At 44.5% G+C, this 26,371-nt stretch overlaps 1 protein-coding gene across 2 annotated transcripts in view; it reads left to right on the top strand.

Moving 5' to 3' along the window:
• DOCK1 (dedicator of cytokinesis 1) overlaps positions 1–26,371 on the top strand; it is a 1,163,810-nt gene that overhangs the window by 618,994 nt on the left and 518,445 nt on the right. For both annotated transcript variants that reach the window (XM_085606236.1, XM_085606235.1), the window contains exon 28: positions 22,383–22,484. In XM_085606236.1, coding sequence (XP_085462362.1) covers positions 22,383–22,484 — 102 coding nt within the window. The remainder of the gene's footprint in view (positions 1–22,382; positions 22,485–26,371) is intronic.

The raw sequence follows: 26,371 nt of genomic DNA, 5'->3' as shown, positions 1-26,371 counted from the left end.
AAATGAGAAAGTTAAACATTACTTTGTAAGTTTGTACCATTATAGGACCGCATATTTTAATACAGATTTCAGTGCAGGTGTGTGATTCATGTCCGTTGTTTCCAACTGGAGCATTTTGTTTGTTTAAGCACATAGGTGTCTTCGCAGTGGTAGCCGGTACGGAACGGGGGTGGGAGGGAAGGGGGTGGAAATAAAATGAAGAAAAATTCACTTACCTCATCACGCCGTCTCTCCTGCGTCATCTCTCATCCGGTCCTCTCCCAGGAAGCACCCAGGCTCCCCTAAGCCAATTACGACACTGCTGTCACGATGACAGCAGCCTTGTGATTGGTCTGAGCACCGTGGTTTGGCACTTAGACGGGGCTGACAGCCTGTGCATATTCTCCACCCAGGCTGTGTATTACAGCCCAGTGGAGAACATACAAAGTGCGCATGACTGTTTGGTCATCCCAAGACAGCCGGCGAAACCGTCATGAGCACTTAAGGTGCAGCGACCACGCCTCCTCCTATGATATCACGGAAACCCCGCCAAGCCCTGCCCTAACCTAGCTGAAACTAAATATAATATGATAATAACTTCTGTTATTATTTTTTGTTTCCCTTTTACTCTGCTCTGAGAGCAATGGGGCGACGATCATTTTCCTTAGCAGAGGAGCCGCCACTGCAGATACATTTACTCTTGTACTCTGTTCTTTTTTGTAAATTCTGGAATATTCAACTGGCGGTGGTAGGCATTAGACCTATTCACGACCTATAAAACTGGCTCTGGCTCACATACAGGAATTACTGTTTAACTTGGCACTCTAGTAAAGATAATAGTCAATAAGACGAAACAGGCGTATAAGTGAGTCCAGTTTGCCTCAGAAATATTTTTGAATGATCTTGTTAGCACGCTATATATGATTAAAGATGATTTAACAAAGTAGATCATTGTGTTGACATCAGCAAACCCCAAAACAACGGTTGATGGACTGAATGCAGAACAAAGTCATACATTACCCCCAGTACAGAGATCTGGGCCTAAATCCATTGTTTATTTGCTCACCATGCCATTCCAGTTTGAACCCAGCCATATGCAAATCAGTCTTGACCCTTGCTCACTTTGCCACTGGATTCAAGATAGCCTGGCTGATGAGGGGTATGAACCCGAAGCCGGTCCCAGGATGCTTGTTTCCGGTCCAGGGAAGACATGGCTTGGCAGTTCGGGCTGGACTGTTCCCATGAGGCACAGGGTCAGACTGATTTGCATATGGCCATGTCTGAACTGGGGTGGTGTGGTAAATAATTTAATTACCGGAACTTAATTTGGTGCAGAATATCTATAATAATAGCTCAGTAAAATAAGAGGCAGAATCCGTGGTATTAGAGGTTCGGAACGGGCTTTATTCCAAAATCAATTCGAATTGATGGACTCCATATTCCATCACCACGAAGGTTCAGGAAGTGAAGGACCAACTTTATTGACAAGTAATCATTTTTATACAATAGGCATTACAGTGAAACAGATGCAGGAGGCGTAACAGTTGATAACAAAGATAAGAACATACATGCGTAACTAAAATGGGTGTAACTGGACGTAACTTAAAGAACGTCATCAAGTATGATGTTACAATAGGGTGGTTCCATGGAAGAATTTCGCAATGTCAGCAGAAATACTTGGCAGAGATGCGCGCGCAGCAGCATGACGTGTGATTGACGTGCGACTAGGGGGTGAAGGGGACTTGACATTTAGCTCTACATGTGGAGACAGAAGTCTGGGGTTATGTCAACCTAATCCCAAATCATATCTAACATCCTATGTTTAAAGAACTGTGTTATCCAAAAAGAGAGGTCTCTTAGGATAGAATCTTATTCTATACTGACTATACTGACTGTTAGTGCGTGTACAAGCGTCTAAGTGTCTACACTAGATGCGAGGGGGTAGGAATATTCCATGGTAACAGGGCTATGAATTACTTGCATAAAGACAGAGAAGCCGGGCCTTTTGCTCGGTAGCTGGAAGAATGTTTACTTAAACTACTAGACAGGAATGCATTGGATGAGGAGCGGAGCAGAGCAGATAATCTTGAAGGTGAAAGACAGTTTTTGGCAAGCAGACAGATCGAGTCAGGCACCGTTAGCCGCGCAGGGAGTAGGACAAAGTTCATGGGTACAGATGCGAGCTCAGACTGGAGCTTTCAGAGGCAGAAGGCAGGAAAAGGCTTAATGGCAGAATCAGGGCCTACTCGCCTGAACTGTAAAATGGGATAAATGAATCATATAAAGCCGGTGGCCTTTCATACTTAGGAATAGAATATCCGGCCCATTCACGGCGGATCTGAAAGAGGACATGTTGGCGGTGGACGCACATGTGTTTGCGTCTTCATAACTGGAACTGGAGGAAACATACATGTATTTGTGATTTATACATGAAACCGTTGGGGTCCAAGATAGGGGACAAAACTGATCATAAAAATCCATATTTCCACATTCCCTCCTTGTCCCCTACTTGCCCTTAAGAGATATCAATCTTCATCAATCCGTTGATCTGTTCATATAGCATCATTTGTTCTTCTTTCTTCTTCCGGGATGAATGAAATCTTGGTGGTGGAATAACACAGACCACAAATCGCTGGTCCACATTGTAGGCATAAGCAGCAACTGAATAGTATGAGAAAGCCAATACCTAGGAAGGATAGGACCCTCCATCCAAAGGTAGATAATACACTCCAAAACCAACCGGACCAAGTCCAGGTGCCTGGATTCTGGTGTATCTGGCTTACAATCTTGTGAAGGCGAGTTATGGCTTTATATACAGATGGCGAATTTTCTGGTATGAAAATGCAACAACTTGATCCGATGACCCTACAAGCTCCGCCCCTATCGGCCAGAATGACGTCGAGGACAAGACGATTTTGAAGCACAACAATCCGCATAGCAGACTGCTCTTCTGTTAAATTGCCTAAGGCGGAAATAGTTTCGTTTACTACTGCTTCAAGGGTTCTGGTTAATCTACGTATCAGTTTACTATTAGTGACTGTACCTATATAGGGAAAGAGACCTTTATTGAAATCTGTGTATTTTTCCCATGCTGTTTCAGTGTAGTCGACTATTGGGAGATCTCTCCGTTCTCTATTGTGTACTAAGTGAGTATTTCTATGATAATCAGGAGGAGCTAGGAAAACAGGTGGCAAAAGGAATCCGATGTAGCAGGTACCATCCCAATCTAGAGGCAGACGTATATATGCAGTCTGACCACATACAAAGTAGGAATGGCGAGAAGCTCTAAATGTAGATTTGCCTTGATCACTGAATTCTATTACAGTGATGCATTCACTATGGCCCATGTGTATGGAGCCATTCTTTCTTATACACAATTCACCTTTAACTGGAAATACTGACATAGCGGGCAAAATTGGTGCCGTTTCGGATTCGATATTCAGGATCATGAGATTAAGCGTGAAATTACCTAATCCATATACTTCATTTTCTAGATCAGTTCCTGTTCTTTTGGGAAGTCCCTCCTTGTTAGGGTAACAGACTTTGAGCAAGACTAAGTTCAGGTTTCCCCATACCCAGTTGTCTTGATAAACTGCGGAATTCGAATCTAGGGAATTAATTAAACTAAACCATGCTCCACAGGAGCCATTGTGTGTGAACGGATATGGAAAGAGAGGCAGAATTCCCTTATAGTTCTGATAGGGAGGGAGTCGGCCACATATCCAACAATTTGTAACATTGCTAGCCTGATGGGAATGATGTAACATACTAATAAAAGTGTTATTGCGCAGCGCAAATCTATATGACAACTCATGCGGGGGAAATTCACTAAAAGAATGTTCAGCAGTAACATTGTAAACATGTTTAGAAATAGGATAATATATGTGCAATAATATACTTGCAGCGATTATTAGAAGACATAAGAAAAACAGGATTAATAACGTCACTGTGCAATGACTACGCAGTGATTTACAGTACGCATGTTTTTTCAACTGGATTTGATTATTTCTTTCTCTATTCCGGTCCAGAGGATACATGTCAGAGACAAATTCAACCGATTCACCTTGGAGAGGACTTAAACAATCAAATTGTCTGACTCATTGGACCTCAATTTTAGTCTATATAGTTCTGAGCTCGTTTGCTCAACCAAGGGGAGCTTTGAGTCTGTCTTTGAGGAAATACAGGGTTTAGTCTCTATATCGGATGGTAATCCATGAAATTTCTTGATATGACTTGAATGTATCCAGCCTTTTCGACCTTCGATCTTCACGGCTGTCCTCGTTGTTAACAGTACGAGTTGAGGCGATTTCCACCTAGGATCCAGTTGAGACTTCCGGTCAAAGTTCCTCACTAACACCAGGTCCCCGGGAATTACGTCATGGGGTTTCACCTCGGTGTTGTCGGGAAAGGCTGCAGCTACCTGTGAACGACAAGATTGTAGTGCAGACATCAAGGAAGCTAGGTAATCTGTCAGCATATTACAGTCTACATCAGTTATTTTGCGTGGTATAGGCGTCCCCCACATATTTGGTGGTCTACCGAAGATCACCTCATAAGGGGATAGCCCTGTTCGAGAGTGCGCTACCATTCTCATGTAAAAGAGTGCAACTGGTAAGGCTACTACCCAGTCGACACCTTTCTCTCTACATATTTTTGACAATCTAATTTTCAGAGTTTGATTATGTCGTTCCACGAGACCTGCTGCCTCGGGGTGTCGGACACAATGAAACCTCCATTTATATCCTAACAAAAGTGAAACGTGTTTCATTAGTTCGGATGAGAACGGCTGGTCGTTATCTGAGTAGACAGCACGTGGTAAACCGTACCGTGGGAAGAATTCTCGAACTAACTGTTTGGCAGTAGTCGGGGCAGTGTAATCTGAAACCGGGTATGCCTCTGTCCAACGGGAAAGAGCACAAACAACTACAAGAACATATTTGAATCCTCGACATCGTTCCATCTGGATATAATCCATCTGGAGGACTTCAAAAGGGTGATCAGGAGGCTGAAATCCACCCTGTTCTACGGGAATGCTTTTACCTGGGTTAAACTGACAGCAGATCATACAGGTACGGACTTTTTGTTTAGCTGCTGCTCGTAAATGTTTGTTGAACCAAATGTGTTGAATGCTGTCTAGCATAGCTTTTTCTCCTAGGTGTGCTGGACTATGTATTGTATTAATGATAACTTGGACCATTAAGTCGGAAAGAAACCATACAGATTTTTCCTTCGTCATCCATCCTTGATCCGTTTGGGTCCCTCCTAATTCAGTCCATTTCTTTATTTCGTCTGGTGTAGCATGTGTCTGTATGTCAATTACGTCAAGAGCGGGATCCTTAACCATCATGCAATGTGTTGGTGTCGGAACTATTGTCTTTGTCATGTCAGATGTGTGAGTTTGAGCAGTCTGTTTAGCTGTTCTGTCAGCTAGATCATTGCCTTGGGAAATGATATCAGTAACTTTCGTATGAGCTTTACATTTCATAATTGATATTGCAGTGGTTAGATGTATTGCATCTAATAAGGCATGAATGAGGGGTCCGTGCTGAATGTGGGCACCGTGAGAAGTTAAATAACCTCTCTCTCGCCACAGCACGCCGAAGTCATGTACAACTCCGAATGCATAACGTGAATCAGTGTATATGTTGACTTTCTTATTTGTGGCTTGAATACAGGCTTGTGTCAGAGCGATGAGCTCTGCTGCTTGAGCTGACAAGGTATTAATACGATTTGTTTCAATGACTTCAGTGTCTGTTGTGACTGCATACGCGGCCACTAGCTCTCCTGTACTTGTTCTCATACATGAACCATCTACATACAACGTCAGGTCTGGATCTGTCAATGGGACGTCTGTCAAGTCTTGTCTAGGTTTCGTCGTGATAGTAATAACTTCAATACAATCATGTGCTAATGGGTCTGTTCCGTTTACTGGTAACAGTGTGGCAGGATTCAATGTACTACAACGTCTGATTTCTATGTGTGGCTGAAACAATGTCAGTTCGTAACCAGTGAGTCTTGCTATAGTCAAGTGTTGTGTTTGTGTGCGGTTCAAGAGAACCTCTACTGCATGTGGTACTTGTACTGTCAATTGATGTCCTAACACTATGGCATCGCTTTGTCTGATTGCTAAAGCTGTCGCTGCCACTGATTTCAGGCACGCAGGCAGAGCCTGAGCTACGGGATCTAATGTACTAGAAAAATAAGCACATGGTTTGCGTGATCCTGCTTGTTCCTGTGTGAGTACTGACAAAGCAGTACCTTCGCGTTCTGTAACAAAGAGTGTAAAATGTTTATTGTAACATGGTGTTGCTAAAACGGGTGCTTGACATAAAGCTTTCTTTAGGCTTTCAAAAGCTTGTGTATGTTCCTGAGTCCAAGGGAGGACAGTCGATGTGGCCGCCTCCTGTGTTGTCAACTGAATGAGTGGTTTTGCTAGAAATGCATACTGAGGGATCCACTGCCTACAATATGAAGTGAGGCCTATAAAAGCCCGCACCTCCTTTTGTGTCTTGGGTATTGGCATGTTAGCAATTAACTGGATGCGATCGGGTGTAAGCTGCCTTCCCTCCTTGGACAGCGAGTGACCAAGGTAAACAACTCGTTGGACACAGAATTGCAGCTTAGAAGGGGACACCTTGTGCCCCTTTTCGGCCAAGAATTGTAAAACCGTCAGTGAGGCTTTTTCACATTCAGGTTCGCTTCTAGCGGTGATCAGCAGATCATCGACATATTGAAGCAGGGCAGTGTTGACTGGCATGTGTATACTGTCAAGTTCTCGTTTCAGTGCTTGGCTATAGATACTGGGGCTTTCTGTGAATCCTTGAGGTGCGCGTGTGAATTTAAAGCTTCGTCCATTTAAACTAAATCCGAACAAGTATTGGCTTTCCGGATCTATTGGGACGCTGAAAAAGGCATTCTTGAGATCAATTACAGTAAAGAATGTTGCTTCGGAATCAATGGCTGTCAGTAATGAAGAAATGTCTGGGACTACGGGGTTTTGTGGTACAATACATTTATTTAATTCGCGCAGATCAATAACCAATCGATATACTGGCGGGGCTTTCGGATCAGTTCGTTTAAGAATCGGAATTATCGGTGAATTACATACATTGGAGTCGGTTTCCACAACCACTCCTTGGGTAATAAGCTCGTCAATGATTTGCAGTAAAGCCACTACAGCATCTGGGGGTAACTTGTATTGTCGCATTCGTGGTAGTACCACTCCTGCCTTTAGTGTGACTCGATATGGTGTAATGTTCATGCAACCAACATCTGTAGGGCCTTGTGCCCATAAATGTGTGGGTAAAGTCTGCAGTCGGTGATCCATGTCTCGGGACACATAGTGCCCTTTGAAATCACGTAGAAACAATCTTACTCCTTCCGGAGAACAACATATTATAGCTCCTAGAGCTTTCAAAGTTTTTATACCTAACAGGTTTTCTGGACATGATTTAGTAAGCAATAAATCTGTAGTTCGTGTCAAGGGACCAATCGTAAGGGGAAGAGGCTGTGATACTTCGTTAACGATAGGTTTTCCTGAAAAGCCAAGGGAAATATTCTGTGAGCCTGAGAGAGGTGCCCCTGGAACTTCACTGCGTTTTATAGTTGTTCGGCTTGCCCCTGTATCAAGTAAAATTTTTCTATCTTGGCCTAATAGTTCACTGTGTACATAAGGTCCTTCTTGATCTACAGGGACCTCGATAAGGGGTAAGTCAACTTCCCTCTCTAGGCTGTTTCATGAGTATCGTTGATAATCAGGATAGTCATATTGTGCGGTCTGGTACATCTGTCGTGTCGTTGTTTGTGTGGCAGCAATAGGCTGCGGTGGCGGAGCTGTCATAGATTGTTGCGGAGCTGGCATGGACTGTGCATGCTGCGGGGCTCCTTGTTGGTTCTGATCCTGTCTAAGTGGCCGTGGTCTTTCTTTTGTATTACCTGTGGCGATATTATGTTTTAAAACTAGACAATCGTGTACATAATGGCCTGGCTGTTTACAATAATTGCATGTCCCTTTTACAGGACCTGCTGAAACACTGGACTGTGTCATACCCTTTTTATGACCGTCAGCTGGAACTGTCTGAGAAACTAGCATTTTCATTTTCGTGTCTTTCATGCGTCTTTGTTCATGTTCTTGTTCCTCTCTAATTCTATTGTGATGGTACTGTAGCATTTGTAACATTTGTGACGGAGTGTTACCTTGCCAGGTACTCTCGAATTTCAATACTCTATTCTTAACTTGGGGCAAGGAATTTTCAACTAATTTTGTTACAAACAGATGTGGATACGATTCGCTACTTGCTTTTATTCCACTATTTATACCAAAACATTTTTCGAATCGGGCATAGAAATCACTAGTGTCCTCATCGTGCTTTTGTTTACAGGCTGAGATAGCACCCCAGTCTTCCTTTTTCGTAGTTAATAAACGTGGCAGTACCTGTACTAGTAAACCTGGTAATGTTTTGGTCTTTTCCCCAAGCCCTGAACCTGGACCTCGAGCTTTTTCTTCGTTTTCTAATGCTGTCCAATCTATCTTTTGGTCTCCCACCTCCCAATCCTTTTCCTTGAGTTTTTCGTAAATGCCCGCAGGCATTAATACCTTCAATATTGTCATAATGTCGGGATAGGTATACTCTCCCATGAGCAACATGTCTTTAATTTCACGGTGGAAACCCGCTGGGTCTTTGTCATGACTGGGTACCACTTTCTTCATTTCTAATAGTTCTATTTTAGATATGGGTGTATATACAAACACACGTTTAAACTGATTGTCATCACCTTTTATCGGGTGCACTTCGCGTAAGGGATTCTGTCTGTCCATATAATACGTTGTTCTTTTCTTGATGGGCAATGAGACATGTTCGGGACATACAAAAAGAATGTACTGCTTTCTGGATTCTAGTATTTCTCTAATTAACTCAGTACCTGAACCTCTCCATTTATTCGTGAGTAATTCAGTCAGTATATCAGGTAATGGACCAGGATCGGAGTGTTGGCTTTTATATAATATAAGGAGTTGTTGAACCATATAGATACCAGCTAAACGCTGTTCATCTGGGGTGAGGTTCAAAAACGTGTGTGCTAGTGTATCATCACTATATTTTCCGGGACTGTCAACCCAGTGAACGGCTGACCTGGCTAATTCTTGTTCGTCCATAGAATCGAGTATATGATAACCCCTTCGTTCTCGGAGTAATTTGTCAGCAGCTTGGAACGAATGCTCGGGGGACCTTATATTTATTATAGGGGTTTGGAAATTTCTGTTATTATCTGGACGTATCGGACGTATCGGATCAGTAAAGCCTCTAGTATTATTACAAGATCTTCCTCTACCTACATAGGCCATAGTTTCTAACTGTCCGGTGGGTAGTTCTAATTCTTCCTCCTCCTCGGTTTGTTCAGGCTCGTCTACTGCTAATCTTTCTTCGTGTATTCGTTCTACTTCTTTACGGATCTTGCGGCACATAGCTATTATACATGATCGTTTATCATGTCTCCCCTCTGATATATTCCGACTCCATGTGGTAAGAATTTGCATTTCTTCCGGATTTACCCCTGGTCGGTCTTGATTTCTGATCACACAATTTATGAGGAAACATAACAGTTCCCCCTGTATCTCCACTTTCTGGTACTCCAAGGCTCTATTAATACTTTCAGAATCTCGTCCTGACTGGACAAAGTGATATATATTTTCTAAATGTGTAGTCATTCCTGGTAGCCTCCCTAAATATATTGCAGCTCGTCGGATACGTAATGATGCCAGCAGCATTTCGTCCCCTTTTCCGGGCACCGGGTCATATCTACAATCTATTAGAAGTTCCTTAAGCGTGTCGGGAGTTACTAGTTTGGGAGTACGTTGGTGGGCTAATTCTTGAAAGGAAAGTTTATTTACTCTGGGTGGCGTAGAAAAAATGTTTGCTGTACTTCCCGTAGCACCACCTGGGGTGCTGGATGTGAAAGGATTCGTTGAACGTGATATAGCAACCATAGATGTGGGTACAGCTGTAGAAACAGATGTGCTTGCCGGAACTTGTGTCGGAGTTTGTTGTTGCGGAGGTACAGACAGAGGAGGGTCTTGGCGTTGAACCCCCTCGGCAGGCGGTCTATGTGGCGCAGCATTAGCATACTCGGGAGCTGCGTCGTCTAAATAAGAGGAAAGAAAAACATCTTCTGCAGTTCTGGGATGCCCTTTGGGATGTGCTTTTATCGGAAACAATGGGGGTGGCAAGTCTTTTGGTATCTCCGGAGTAGCCTTAGGTAACCCTTCGGCCAGAAGAGGATACATACCATTCATAAGGGCATTTCGTTGTCTGTCTACTTGTTCTGATTTTACTCGAGTACCTTCTTCAATTAATAGATATTCTCGAACTTTATTTGAATTCTCCTTACTCTTCTCTTCCTGTCTACGTGCTTTTTCTGTACGTCTATACGATTCTTTACGCCATAATTCAATGGCATCTTTCTGTGATTGTCTAGCTTTCTTTTTCCATAATTCTTCCTCTACTTTCACGATGCAATCTGCATCCCAGGTCCCAGCTGCGGGCCACCTCTGACTTTCTGGTAATTCCTTGGTGTAGTCTACCCATAAATCAAGAAATAATATGGCGTCTAGGCCATGTTTATGATACATGAAGTACCCTGGAGTGTCCCTAGGAGGAATGGGAACAGCTTCTTCGAGTACCCCTTTTCTAGTTTTGATCTGTCTTAATTTCGAAAAGAGCGGCATATTGAGAACTGATCTGATACCTAATTCTGAACACGTTTAATACAACAAAACACAATAATGAACAGTCATTCACACCACAATATGCAGAACGTATTTAAAACATTTTAACATTTAACATTTAATGATCAACAATGATAGCCATTTAGGGAACTAGTCACTAAGCATAATACTCGGCACTAACTAGGTAATTCTGAATTATATACTACAAATACTTGATATACTGCTAAACAGTACAGATACACTGCTAAAACAGTGCAGACCGGATTTGTGTACCCAAACCCGTCTTGACCGGCACAAACTATGTGCGCGTCAGAACGCCTCCCCGACAATGGTACTCACCGGGTAGCTCGGAACGGAAAGCCTCGGAACTGAACTGAACTGGACTCGGACCGGACTGGACTCGACTCGATACTTCGGAACTTCGGAACTGGTGGGCCTCTGTATACCTCGGATCTTGCTCTCTCAGCTAGGCTCTGGTCGGGATACTTCGCACTTCTCACCGCCTCGTCTGGGTGTTGATCGCAGCCTCAGTTACCCCCGCTCCGCAGGAGGGAGATACAGGAAATCCTGTGGGTACGCGTTGTTGTCCGTCCAGCTGTGACAGGAGACCGGGCCTGCAACGCACCTCCGGCGCGTGAGATGAGAAAGTGTCCCTATTCGGGCGCCATATATGTGGTAAATAATTTAATTACCGGAACTTAATTTGGTGCGGAATATCTATAATAATAGCTCAGTAAAATAAGAGGCAGAATCCGTGGTATTAGAGGTTCGGAACGGGCTTTATTCCAAAATCAATTCGAATTGATGGACTCCATATTCCATCACCACGAAGGTTCAGGAAGTGAAGGACCAACTTTATTGACAAGTAATCATTTTTATACAATAGGCATTACAGTGAAACAGATGCAGGAGGCGTAACAGTTGATAACAAAGATAAGAACATACATGCGTAACTAAAATGGGTGTAACTGGACGTAACTTAAAGAACGTCATCAAGTATGATGTTACAATAGGGTGGTTCCATGGAAGAATTTCGCAATGTCAGCAGAAATACTTGGCAGAGATGCGCGCGCAGCAGCATGACGTGTGATTGACGTGCGACTAGGGGGTGAAGGGGACTTGACATTTAGCTCTACATGTGGAGACAGAAGTCTGGGGTTATGTCAACCTAATCCCAAATCATATCTAACATCCTTTGTTTAAAGAACTGTGTTATCCAAAAAGAGAGGTCTCTTAGGATAGAATCTTATTCTATACTGACTATACTGACTGTTAGTGCGTGTACAAGCGTCTAAGTGTCTACACTAGATGCAAGGGGGTAGGAATTTTCCATGGTAACAGGGCTATGAATTACTTGCATAAAGACAGAGAAGCCGGGCCTTTTGCTCGGTAGCTGGAAGAATGTTTACTTAAACTACTAGACAGGAATGCATTGGATGAGGAGCGGAGCAGAGCAGATAATCTTGAAGGTGAAAGACAGTTTTTGGCAAGCAGACAGATCGAGTCAGGCACCGTTAGCCGCGCAGGGAGTAGGACAAAGTTCATGGGTACAGATGCGAGCTCAGACTGGAGCTTTCAGAGGCAGAAGGCAGGAAAAGGCTTAATGGCAGAATCAGGGCCTACTCGCCTGAACTGTAAAATGGGATAAATGAATCATATAAAGCCGGTGGCCTTTCATACTTAGGAATAGAATATCCGGCCCATTCACGGCGGATCTGAAAGAGGACATGTTGGCGGTGGACGCACATGTGTTTGCGTCTTCATAACTGGAACTGGAGGAAACATACATGTATTTGTGATTTATACATGAAACCGTTGGGGTCCAAGATAGGGGACATAACTGATCATAAAAATCCATATTTCCACAGTGGTGGAGTCAGCTAAAGAATGATGATGGATCAAACCCAGATCAGTTGACTGGGGGTGAGTGTTTGCAATGTTCAACACTCTGTCCATCATCCCCTTTGGTTTTGCTTTGTTTGCCATAAGTTGGCAGGGATGCCCAGACGTGAGTCCCTTGCTCACTTTGCCACTGGATTCAAGATAGCCTGGCTGATGAGGGTTATGAACCCGAAACCGGTCCCAGGATGCTTGTTTCCGGTCCAGGGAAGACATGGCTTGGCAGTTCGGTCTGGACTGTTCCAATGAGGCACAGGGTCAGACTGATTTGCATATGGCCATGTCTGAACTGGGGTGGTGGAGTGAGCTAAAGAATGATGATGGATCAAACCCAGATCAGTTGACTGGGGGTGAGTGCTTGCAATGTTCAACACTCCGTCCATTATCCCCTTTGGTTTTGCTGACATCAGCAAACCCTACTGAAAGTTTTTTTTTTAACAGAAAACACTTTAAACTAGGTGGTTTATTTACGTTTTCAGTTATTGTTGGCATCAGAGTAAGCGAGCAAGGATCTTAGCACGAAGTAGCCATCAAAATACATTACTATAATTTGAAATTACTTGTGTGGATACGAAGTAAGTACGCCGAGAAAAGAAGGCAAACCAGTGAAATGAAAACCAATAAAAGATTTTGTAATGCTTTCGTAAAAGTATTGTATAGGTTTAATTACGGTTCTTTTCATCTAGCTACTATAAAATCCCTAAACTAATTGCGTTTCTGCATACTGACTTTGCAATCAACTGAGGTCTGTTTACCAGCCTCCGTGCTATTTTCAAATTCCCTAACCCATCCATCCCTTTAGTGAACATCACCCTGGTACTAAGAGTGAGGTTAGGCAGAGTAGATGTCTGTACACAAGGACTTTAATTAGTTGGAAACGTCCGCCTTATTATTATTGTGACCATCTCGTGTGAACTGGTAGTTTCTGCATAGCTCTGTGTTTCTTTTCTTTTACCCAGGGCTGGAAAAGTTAATTTCACACCAGCTTCAGAGCCTTGTTGCCGGTGTGTTGTACCTTTTTGCTATGAGAATGCCCATAACGCCTATAAGCGAGGGTGGTCAATGGTCTCCTTCAATAATAAAAATGTAAATACATTTTTCAGTGGTGGTTGATGGTAATGAGTGCAATCCTATACTGTAGTGAAGATTTATTTTCCATGGAGTTCTGTGGTTTGTTTATGCCTCTGAAAGGTTAATCTTGAACTCTTTGAATGCCAGTGAGTTATCAAAAATGTGTCTGCCATCTAGACTTAGGAATGTAGTAATCGTTTAGTTATTCGTTATCAATATTTACAGAGCACAGGTGCCGAAATGCGCTTGGCACTAAAAACTGACCCAAAGCAAATAGGTACCGACTTGCAGAAAACTTAATGGTTTGAATTCAAGGAAAGACTGAGAGACAAGTATCTCCAAACTGGAGAAGCTTGGTAACCAGATTACCTGCCACCTCTTACCTTCCTTCTGAAATGCTGTTTCTTCAAAATCAGATGGCTGAAAAGCAGGGTGTGGAATTTTTTCCCTTTGGCACACTGGTCCTGCAGTTCACCCCCTTTGGTGGTCCTCCTTCCGGCAAATCCTACATAAGAATATAGGGCTAGATGTACAAAGCCTTTTTGAGGTTGCAAACGGCCCGATTCACAGAATGAGGCTGTTTGCAAATGCAAAAATGCATTTCAAATGTACAAAGCCCTATTTGCGATTCGGTAACCTGTTTCTAAATTGCAATTTGGGTTTGTGAATCGGTATTTGAAATGAGCGTGTTTAGGGCGTCCCTTCCTGATACCGATTCACATTTGTATGTACTAAGGTTTTGCGACTTAATTGCGGTTGTGAAAGATTTGCTCTTTGACCGATTTGCAAATGGTTTATAAAAAACAAATCCAAATACTCTTAAAAAGATTAAACTTAAATGTTTGATTTTTTTCTTTTTAAAGGCATTCCATTTTCCTTTGAGGAAAATGGGCTGTGTTTGAAAAACGAAAAAAAAGATTGCTTTATGTAAAAGCAATCACTGACATGGTGGTCTGCTGACCCCAGGAGGGCACCATCCTTGTGATGTCAGCGAATCGTAGTGGGTCACAAATTGAGACTTTTCTCATTAATATTCATGAGGTAGGACGATTTGCGACCCACTATCCATCACTATCCAAGAACTAGGGGCTAAATGACCCCTTTGTACATTAGTGATATCAATTACCAAGTAGCGATTCGCAAAAAAACGCAATTTGGTCATCAATATTAGTAATATTCTTACATCTAGCCCTTAGTTTGTAGCATCTAACATTATTATTGGCAGAAGCTCTCTGTTGACCTTTCTCTTTTTTAGTCTTGGTTCCTTCAATTTTCTTTTTATCGCTTCCGTTCTTCTCCTTTCCTTTCCACCTCTCTGTTCCTCCTGCTCATTTAACTGGTTCTTTCTGATCGGTCTTTCGTCTTGCTCTGTTCCTCCTTCCTGCACACTCACAAGCTTTTCTCTCCCCCCTTCAGGTCTGCTGTGGTTGTTTGCTTCTTTAGTGACGCTTACTCTGGCCCATAGTGGCCAGGAACATGACGGGAATCCTATGTAAGCACTCTTTGTGTGTAAAATGAGGCCTGGCTAAGCGTTACACCTTCATTCTTCATCCTGGCACCAGATTTAAATTAGCAGCAGGGTTGATGTGACTTTGACAATTGACTCTGAATGTACCTTGGGTTTCCTGGTCACCAGGGCTTTTCTTTTATTTTTGCCCGCTATCCAGGTACAACGTTCCAACCCTGCCCGTTCTTCATTTTCTTCCAGTTAATACTGCCCTCCCTTCATATTGGCATGTGAGTGAGGATTAGCTGCTGGAGTAGATGTATTGTGAATCTGGTTCGTCCATTTGGACCAGTCTACAACCTACCTGGTTCAAATGGATATATCACATGTTCTGCATGTGACCTTTGCTACAACTTGTCTTCTCAGTGGCTAGGCACCTGAATGTTCTTTAGTTAAGTCTAGCTGAGGTAACAGGCAATTACCCTGTTGCCATCCCCTTCTCTAATTTGGACCTGTTCATTCCTGGAATGCTTTGTAATGACTCAATATTCCTCCCAATCAAGAAAGCAAAAGAAAATTCACCTTCAAGACCCTCTTGAAATAACTCATCTCTGATCCTTCTTACGTAAAGGGGCTGCTAACATATTACAACTAATTAACATAATATAACTATTCAGTATTTGCTTTAAGATTACATCCATGTACAATGCTAAAATAAACCATTATATAGACCCTTATTCTGTGTTGATTGCAAATAAGTAGCTTATGGATGGAACATTAGCATAGTATTGAAGAATCTTCAGCACTCTTCCTGTTATTCTATGTTAATCCTTGATCAACTCTCTTTTACAAATGTTTGTAACTTAAAATGGATGCTGATTGTAACCCACTGCTCACGGGTACCAATTCTGACAAACAATAAGGAAGTTCCTCTGCTGGAGTCTGTGTCATCTCAATAGCATTTACTACTTCTGGTGTCGAAATGGCAATCTTTATGTTTATTCTTGTGCTTTTTGTGTATCACTAATCAGTAACTCATTTAATTTGTGTTTATATCTATCCTCACTTTTATTTCCAACAGGGAAATGTGCTCATTGTTTAGAACACTTCAATTTCTTACAATAAATGTGCATACATTCTCCAGTTCCTGATAGAACCCCTTTGTGTGAACCATATGAACATCTTTCTAGGAAATGTGTAATGTTTAGTGTTTCTGACAAATCACTTCTGGTTGGACCTCATAAAGCTCTTTCCTTACCTCATGATTTTTTAAATTTTCAATGAATTGCTTCTGAGTGGAACTTGCATATACTTTCCTAGAAGAGGATGAATGGTATGCTCCCCTAACCAATCACCTTATAAAAAACCTCAAAGGAAATTTACTATATTAGTTGTACTTTTGTTTGTAGCAGAGTACTCCCTTATGTTTCTGTAAATTATGTCTGGACGGGCCTCCTATCGACCTCCCTTATAAACTAAGAAGCTCCTTATTTGGCAGTGTGATGGAAGGGAGAGTATGATTGTCTGGTGTTAGAAGGTGGTTCTGACACTATGGGCCACCCGGATTTTTTGCTTTTTGATCACCTAATTGTATAGCTTTTACTGTGGGGGAGCCTCATAAGTTGGGACTCACCCACAGTGAACTCAGGATGTAAGAGACTGCATGGGGATTTTACTGGTGTTCCCCTGGCTTGACCAGGCCACTGCGCAGCAGCTGGAGTAAGGGACACCGGGCTGGTTACATGCAGACACATGTGAACATGCGCGCGCACACGTGTACGGGCTGCGCAGGGGAGATTCCTAGCGTGTGCAGTCCAGGAGCAGCTACAAAGGGAATGGTGTGGCAGGACTTATGCAGTATTAGGTGGTGATATGGAATAGGCTTTATACGCTGGAAAGAAACATGCCAGGGAAAGTCAGTGTGTTTTACTGTGTTTTCACTTCATTATTTCCCTAAGGGAATGTGGGGCCCATGGATAAATTAACTTCCACAAGGCCTACAGTTTCCAGACATGCCCTAAAGTCCATTGTATTGGAGGTGAAAAGAAGTATTCTGCAGAGTCCAAAGTCATATTTGTACTGCTTTTGGGTCATCCAGAACTGTCATATTTCTGTAAGCCAGCCAGGACCAGACCCAGGCTGAGGGCTGACCTCAGCTGGATGGATTGATAACCTTTCTTCCACAAGCTAGGGCCTCCTCTCCACGAAGAGAAGATGGGAGGGGATGCAGGCTCATCAATTAGCAGCTGTCACTGGGTGCCAGGCACCAGGCTGCACCAAGGAGGGAAGGCAGCGTGGGGGATGAGGCTTCAGACATGTGGCCAGTAACCCTGGAGGACACCATTTTGAACAAGCTCAGAGGCTGGACAAGGAGGGAGCAGGGGCAGGGACGTGATGTGTCGCTGTTTGATAGGACCAACAGAGACTTTCTGCAAGCCCCCTACTCAACTTTTAAAAAGTGCTTGCACAGGAAGAGAAGGGTTCTCTGGGGTGTGGTCTGCTGAGGGTGAAGGTGCTGGAGCCTGGCGCAATGGGCAGTTGGAAGGAGAGACCCCCTGACTGCCCCCAGGACTCTATCAGCACCAGAAGAAGAGCCCAGGACTGGTGCACAGAAGCAGGGGCCTCTGCGCAGGGAGAACAGAGTCCCAGAAGGAGAGCCTGGCGAGAGGCTGGCGCAGGGAGCCAGTGAAGACAGCACCCTGCTGAATCAGAGACCCTGAGGGAAGAGGAGAGTGTTCCCAGTGGCGGGGGCTGGTGAGTCCCAGAAGGAGAGCCTGGCGAGAGGCTGGCGCAGGGAGCCAGTGAAGACAGCACCCTGCTGAATCAGAGACCCTGAGGGAAGAGGAGAGTGTTCCCAGTGGCGGGGGCTGGTAAAGAGGAGCATGAAGTGCCCCATAATACCTCGCCAGGAATTTGGAAATCTGCTGTTTTGGTGCTTTGTGGCACCCAGAGGAGAGTGGCCACCCTCACTTGTAAAAAGGTGCTGGGGGAGCGGCTGGGGGAGCACAGTCTTCCCCCCCCCCCCCCCCAGCACAAAGAAATCTGCCATTTTTGTGCCTGGTGGCCTCCAGAGGAGGGGGTCAACCTCATCTGTGAAAAGGGGTGCAGGGGGGCGGCAGGAGCACCGCAGTCTCCCCCAGCATAAAGAAGAACAGTCCACCCCTAAGTTTCACGGGGCATCTGAAAGAATAACCCCTCAAGGGCTCAGCAGAAGGGCTGAGTTGGGGATGTCTGGAGAAGGGCATCCCCTGGAGGTGAAGTGGTGTGATTGCACCGAAATGCATTTGCTATTGGTTATTTGTTTTTAGGTGGACTGAAAGTCACATTTGTAAAGTGAAGTACCTGTGTAAGGTGATGTTAAGCTAAATGGAGTTATGTTGCTGGACCCTCCTGCTAGGGGGTCTGGCTGTATTTACGTAATCCCATGCTTTTGTGATTCCTTTTAAAGTGAAGAGGCACACTGCAAGTGTAGTTGACAGGAGTACTTCTTTTGATGGGACTGTAAGTCACATGTGTAAGGAGAGGTCATAGGCCAAGTGGGGCTATGTGGCCAGACAGTCCTGCTAGGGTGTATGGCTGTATATGAGCAATCCTTTCATTTCATCTGTGATGCCCTAAGGGGCTGTAATTGCAATGCATTCAAATGATCAACCAAGGTGATGAGTACTGTCATTCTAAAGTGTGCGTAAACATGGATTCTTGCTGCTGCGCTTAGGTGAATTCCCCAGACTGCTAGCCCTTAAGATATAGAGGTGCCAACTTTATAGTCAGTAGGAGATGCTCAGTCAGGGTCATGTGTCACCAAGGCAGGTTTACCCCTTTTTAATGCTTGTTGAGGTAATGGGGTGGGTTGCCATTGGGATGGTGCCAGTGCGCAGGGCCCTCGCTCCAGGTTATGTTCAACTAACTGCATTGGGGGCAAGTTGATGTGCATACATGGGAGTGGTGGTACTAGACCCCACCCCCCCTGTGGGAGGGGTGGAGATGTTATGCAATGTCACAAAGTAATTCCAACAGCTTATGTATATTTGTAAATTGGTGCATGGTATTGAGTAGTGTGTGTGTTTAATAAATGTAATCTTACTTTTATAAAGCAAAGTACAGACTGGACAATCAATTATTGAGTGTTATTTTTGTGCACCTGCAAATGGCGATTACTAGCTCACACCACCTCCCTTGAGTAAGCCTCAGACTGCTCTGCAACGCTACCCTCTGAGAATCAGGCGCTACAATTGGGTGTTTGGTTCCCAGTGAAGGACAAATGTAGTCATGTTATTTGTGCAGGCCTCACAGATGCTGCCTTGTTTTCCAACATCTGGGTACTCCTGTGCGTTGTTGATCCGGAGCATAACCAGGCCTAACTACAGACTCACTATTGGTTTACTCCGGGTTCCACTAAAGACATTACATAAATATCAACAAATACCTATAACAGATTGCACAGATTAATCCCAGCTGCGGTTCAACGTACAAAAAGACAATTGATTAGTGCCTATGGACAACTGATTTATCAACATACTATCAAATTCTCAGCCTCCTTAACACTGTTCAGGAAGCACTTTTGATTTCCATATATGTATCAAAGCATATTGTTTATCAATATATAAAATATAATTGAGCTGCCTAGTACTGTCATTATCACATGGCTGGACCTTAAAGAATGAGTCCAGGGCACCCTGGCGCATCGCTCTCTGTGGGGAGTGGGAACATGGTGGCCCATCATAGTCTATGACTGCAGTGCCTCACTAAAAACATAGCAGATGTGTCGGAAGCTTTACCAAGACACTATACTGACAAGGATAAAGTGTCACGAGACACACAGTACCTTCACTCCTATACTGACAAGGACCAAGTAAGACACATAGTACCTTCACTCCTATACTGACGAGGAATAACGTGTCACGAGACACACACTACCTTCACTCGTATACTGACACTGACAGTGTCATGAGACACACAGTACCTTTACTCCTATACTGACAAGGACAGAGTGTCATAAGACACATAGTACCTTTACTCTTATACTGACATTGACAAAGTGTCATCAGGCACACAGGACCTTTACTCCTAAACTGACGAGGAATAAAGTGTCACGAGACACACAATACCTTCACTCCTATACAGATAAGAACAACGTGTCCTACAAAGTGAAACACAGTACCTTTACTCTTGCACGTTTCTCTTGCCAAAGAGGGGTCAATTACCGTCTTACTTATTTGTGATAAACACACTGGAACTTTCTCCCCCTTCCCGATCCTTATAGGAGATGTGTGTACCTGTATCTGCCTTAAACAAGCATTTGCAATGCAATAGGTCTTGCATTTGCGAGAGTTTAAGCTATTGGCATTGTAAATGCCACTGCCTTTTATTTATGTGTTTTGATAATTAATCAATAAACAAAAGGCATTGTCATTTACAATGCAAATAGCTCAAACTCTTGTAAATTCTAGACCCACTGCATTTCAAAGAAGCAGCCGCCGTTCACGCAGGCAAAGTGGCCACAAGGGAAGCCATGGGCAAACTATTTACAGGGGTCAAAAAATCACCAGGAGGTAATATCTCACTCAATGCAGCCGAAAAGAGGGGGTCGGGGGTCATGGGTGGTGTAACAGGAAGATGGAAGTCACACTGTCACAGAACAACCACGGCACAGACTTAGGGACCACAAATACAATACAAAGAGCAGCATTACTGGGAAGCTCCAAAGGCAGCCATAGACATGGGCGCCAAGTTTTGTGGGACCTTGGGCTGGGACCCCAGGGGTATTTCATGTGAGGGGCCACGTATATACAGGAGCAGCGCATGAGCTCAAGGGGCAGGCAGCTGAGAGGCGGAGGGCAGTTTATCAGCCAAGGCAGTGTGTGTGTGTGTGAATGGAAGGGACTGCCGTGTGTGAGCAGAGGTGCAGCCTGTAGCAGGGGTGCCTCGAGCAGCAGTGGAGGAAAGTCAAAGAATAGCAAAAAATCACAAGCTGTCTCCGCGTGCTCATCTCCTGTCCGCACAGGCACAGCGAGCAGGAGACAGGGGGGGACAGGAGATGTGCACGCGTGTGAGCGGCATTGAATGAAAGGGGGAAAGTGAAAGCATGCACATCGCCTGTCCGGGCGCATGCGTGCACGTCTGTCCGGCGGCGTGCATATCTCCTGTCCCCCTTTGCTAGCAAAACCGACGACAATAGGTCTCGCCAAGGAGAGACAGCGCATGCGCTGCGTCGCTAGGCGAGACCTAAAAACATTGCATCCTCTCACTTAAGCTGGTTTTTCTATTGGCTGAGCATCAGACGACTCTGCAGTTACGTTCTCAGTGGTAAATATTTTAGTAGTTAGCAGAAGCCATGCACGTTAGTGTGCATAACTGCTGCTCATACAGTCAGTGCCTAACAGCAGGAGGGAGGGTCAAGGCAATGCAAACCAAGTCCAACGACATTTTACGAGATCTCCACAGCATACTTTATTTATCTCAGTGACTGGTATAGCAGACGCACTCATGTAAATTGTTTCCCTTGGTGTGCACTCTGAATATCGAACCCGAAATATCAAAAGGAATATTGAGGTCTAAATATCGGAAAAAATATATAGACGTCTAAGTCTAGATTGTCTATACCCAACCCAACATATATGTACCTACGTGGTACTCTTCAGCAATGACGGAGGCGGCCGCGGCGCGAGGAGGTAAGTGTTTTGTTTGATTTTTAAATATTTTGACCCCCCCTTTCCGGCTTCCCGCCCTCATTCCCTGCCAGCAGCCACTGATCGTACACTGACACATGGTAGAAAATCCGGCTGCAATTTTTTTAAGAAACTGGAGCTTCTAAATGAGGTCATGAAAAACCGAAAAGAGTAAGAAAAATAGTAGGCGTTAAAATGTGTTTTGTTGGTTTGTGTAATACCTTCATGATTAAAGCTTCTTGGGTGTGCTCTCGAAAAAATGATGTGCCATTTTATCTTCAAATAATTGATAATATTTTTCCCAGTCCAGTGAGAGCAAAGTGCAATTTTGTGAACAGTTCTTGTTTTCATGATGTTGGCTGCCAAAGGTTTCACTTTTTATAATGTTAATATATCATTTGAGAATATTTTGAGCTTTGACATTGCATAAATGCTTCAGTCGCAAAGCTAAAACCAAATATATATTCGAAAAGACCACATGCTTACCTTAAAAACTGTGAATTGTGTCAAATGTGTGTGGCTGGAACTCCTTTAGCTAGATGATCACCTCCCCTCATCTACAATTTTAAACTTGTAATTTTATCATGTATTCCAGGGAAACTTCGTAGCCAGCATGACAGGAATCTTAAGGCAGATGGAGGACTATCATTATGCTCATCTCATAAAGACTTTTGGAAAGATGAGAAGTGATGTTGTGGTAAGTTTTGCTTCTGAGAAAGTGCAATTATTATAGTTTCCTGCAATTGTTACAAATAAAACTTGTTATATAGTACACCTACTATGAAGGTCAAACCTTTCCATTACAAACTAGGATTGCATATTTAAAGACTATATTTTGACCTCTGTAAATATGTCGTCCTAGTGATCTGAAGGACCATTTTAGAATTGCTGATCGTGGCTCTAAAACTGTGTGCTGTTTAATCCTTGCTCACTAATGGAATTGGAAGTTGGAATGCGTTTCACCTTTATTTTACCCAAGTATTTTCATACCAAATTTACCTTAAAACAGTGCTGCAATACAGTACTTTCTTCATGTGATTGTTGTAAATCAGTGTAATACATGTCAATAGCCGTGTTCTGCATGAGTGTAATAAAAGGCACACTTTTGCTAGATTGTTCATTTCGAATTGCTTTCAGTTTTCGAAGCCATTATAACGAATGTAAGGAATCTCTCTGCGCTTTTAAATACTTTGTTTAGACATTTTTAAACCCCTGTAACTTTGCTCTTAAACTTGTGCTCTTGTCTGCTTTAAACTGATTGCATTTTCGAGTGCTTTTAAAACTACTGCTGCTACGATCGCACAGGCATTTAAACTGTTAGTCTGCTTAGAATCTTCACCTTCTTGTGCTTTCACGATCCCCGGTCCGCCACGGTGAATACCGATTGAGCGGAGGGACGCGACTCCTCCCCCTGACTCTCCTGGCCTACGTGACCAGCTGACTCAGCCACATAACTTAAGTAGCATATGTGAGGGGACGCGCGCGGCGGGCGTGCGGCCGGTGCGCCAAAGGCAAGCCCGTCTGGGGCCTGGGGCCCACCACTATGCCCGTTTTAAACCGGCACAGCACCTGCGTTATTCGGGCAGCGGCCTACGGTCTCTGGATCAGCCACTGGCTGAAGCCTGCTTCCACCAATTACAAAAACCAAAGGAAATGATGGACGGAGTGTTGAATATTGCAAGCACTCACCCCCAGTCAACTGATCTGGGTTTAATCCATCACTGTTCTTTAGCCCACTCTGCCACCCCAGTTCAGACATGGCCATATGCAAATCAGTCTGACCCTGTGCCTCATGGGAACAGTGCAGCCCGAACTGCCAAGCCATGTCTTCCCTGGACCGGAAACAAGCTTCCTAGGACCGGTTTCTGGCATTTCAGCCGTCTTCAGCCAGGCTTGCTTGAATCCAGTGGCAAAGTGAGCAAGGGACTCACGTCTGAGCATACCCTGCCAACTTATGGCGAACAAAGCAAAAACCAAAGGAAATGATGGACGGAGTGTTGAATATTGCAAGCACTCACCCCCAGTCAACTGATCTGGGTTTAATCCATCACTGTTCTTTAGCCCACTCTGCCACCCCAGTTCAGACATGGCCATATGCAAATCAGTCTGACCCTGTGCCTCATGGGAACAGTGCAGCCCGAACTGCCAAGCCATGTCTTCCCTGGACCGGAAACAAGCTTCCTAGGACCGGTTTCTGGCATTTCAGCCGTCTTCAGCCAGGCTTGCTTGAATCCAGTGGCAAAGTGAGCAAGGGACTCACGTCTGAGCATACCCTGCCAACTTATGGCGAACAAAGCAAAAACCAAACGGTGATGGATTAAAACCATGATCTCTTGACTTGGTAAGAGTATTCTGCATCATTCAGAAACTCTGTCCATCACCACCCCCTTTTTCCCAAATCGATTTTATCCACACTCAGTGTGGGAGGGTATGCTCAGACGTGAGTCCCTTGCTCATTGCACCATCAGGATTCAGGCAAGCCGGGCCGACGAAGGCTGTGATGCCAGAAACCGGTCCCCGGAAGCTTGTTTCCTTCCCAGGATAAGAATTGGCTCGGTAGTTTGGTTTGCCCTGTTCCCATCATGCACTGGGACAGGTACAGACTAATTTGCATGTAGCCTGGTTCTGAGCTGGGATGGTGCAGTGAGCTAAAAAACGGTGATGGATTAAAACCATGATCTCTTGACTTGGTAAGAGTATTCTGCATCATTCAGAAACTCTGTCCATCACCACCCCCTTTTTCCCAAATCGATTTTATCCACACTCAGTGTGGGAGGGTATGCTCAGACGTGAGTCCCTTGCTCATTGCACCATCAGGATTCAGGCAAGCCGGGCCGACGAAGGCTGTGATGCCAGAAACCGGTCCCCGGAAGCTTGTTTCCTTCCCAGGATAAGAATTGGCTCGGTAGTTTGGTTTGCCCTGTTCCCATCATGCACTGGGACAGGTACAGACTAATTTGCATGTAGCCTGGTTCTGAGCTGGGATGGTGCAGTGAGCTAATAAACGGTGATGGATTAAAACCATGATCTCTTGACTTGGTAAGAGTATTCTGCATCATTCAGAAACTCTGTCCATCACCACCCCCTTTTTCCCAAATCGATTTTATCCACACTCAGTGTGGGAGGGTATGCTCAGACGTGAGTCCCTTGCTCATTGCACCATCAGGATTCAGGCAAGCCGGGCCGACGAAGGCTGTGATGCCAGAAACCGGTCCCCGGAAGCTTGTTTCCTTCCCAGGATAAGAATTGGCTCGGTAGTTTGGTTTGCCCTGTTCCCATCATGCACTGGGACAGGTACAGACTAATTTGCATGTAGCCTGGTTCTGAGCTGGGATGGTGCAGTGAGCTAAAAAACGGTGATGGATTAAAACCATGATCTCTTGACTTGGTAAGAGTATTCTGCATCATTCAGAAACTCTGTCCATCACCACCCCCTTTTTCCCAAATCGATTTTATCCACACTCAGTGTGGGAGGGTATGCTCAGACGTGAGTCCCTTGCTCATTGCACCATCAGGATTCAGGCAAGCCGGGCCGACGAAGGCTGTGATGCCAGAAACCGGTCCCCGGAAGCTTGTTTCCTTCCCAGGATAAGAATTGGCTCGGTAGTTTGGTTTGCCCTGTTCCCATCATGCACTGGGACAGGTACAGACTAATTTGCATGTAGCCTGGTTCTGAGCTGGGATGGTGCAGTGAGCTAAAAAACGGTGATGGATTAAAACCATGATCTCTTGACTTGGTAAGAGTATTCTGCATCATTCAGAAACTCTGTCCATCACCACCCCCTTTTTCCCAAATCGATTTTATCCACACTCAGTGTGGGAGGGTATGCTCAGACGTGAGTCCCTTGCTCATTGCACCATCAGGATTCAGGCAAGCCGGGCCGACGAAGGCTGTGATGCCAGAAACCGGTCCCCGGAAGCTTGTTTCCTTCCCAGGATAAGAATTGGCTCGGTAGTTTGGTTTGCCCTGTTCCCATCATGCACTGGGACAGGTACAGACTAATTTGCATGTAGCCTGGTTCTGAGCTGGGATGGTGCAGTGAGCTAAAAAACGGTGATGGATTAAAACCATGATCTCTTGACTTGGTAAGAGTATTCTGCATCATTCAGAAACTCTGTCCATCACCACCCCCTTTTTCCCAAATCGATTTTATCCACACTCAGTGTGGGAGGGTATGCTCAGACGTGAGTCCCTTGCTCATTGCACCATCAGGATTCAGGCAAGCCGGGCCGACGAAGGCTGTGATGCCAGAAACCGGTCCCCGGAAGCTTGTTTCCTTCCCAGGATAAGAATTGGCTCGGTAGTTTGGTTTGCCCTGTTCCCATCATGCACTGGGACAGGTACAGACTAATTTGCATGTAGCCTGGTTCTGAGCTGGGATGGTGCAGTGAGCTAAAAAACGGTGATGGATTAAAACCATGATCTCTTGACTTGGTAAGAGTATTCTGCATCATTCAGAAACTCTGTCCATCACCACCCCCTTTTTCCCAAATCGATTTTATCCACACTCAGTGTGGGAGGGTATGCTCAGACGTGAGTCCCTTGCTCATTGCACCATCAGGATTCAGGCAAGCCGGGCCGAC

This window comes from Triturus cristatus, chromosome 1_2 (assembly GCF_964204655.1).
Source record: "Triturus cristatus chromosome 1_2, aTriCri1.1, whole genome shotgun sequence".
Taxonomy (NCBI): domain Eukaryota; kingdom Metazoa; phylum Chordata; class Amphibia; order Caudata; family Salamandridae; genus Triturus; species Triturus cristatus.
Note: the sequence above shows the minus strand (reverse complement) of the source record. Positions and strands in the feature narration are given on the sequence as shown.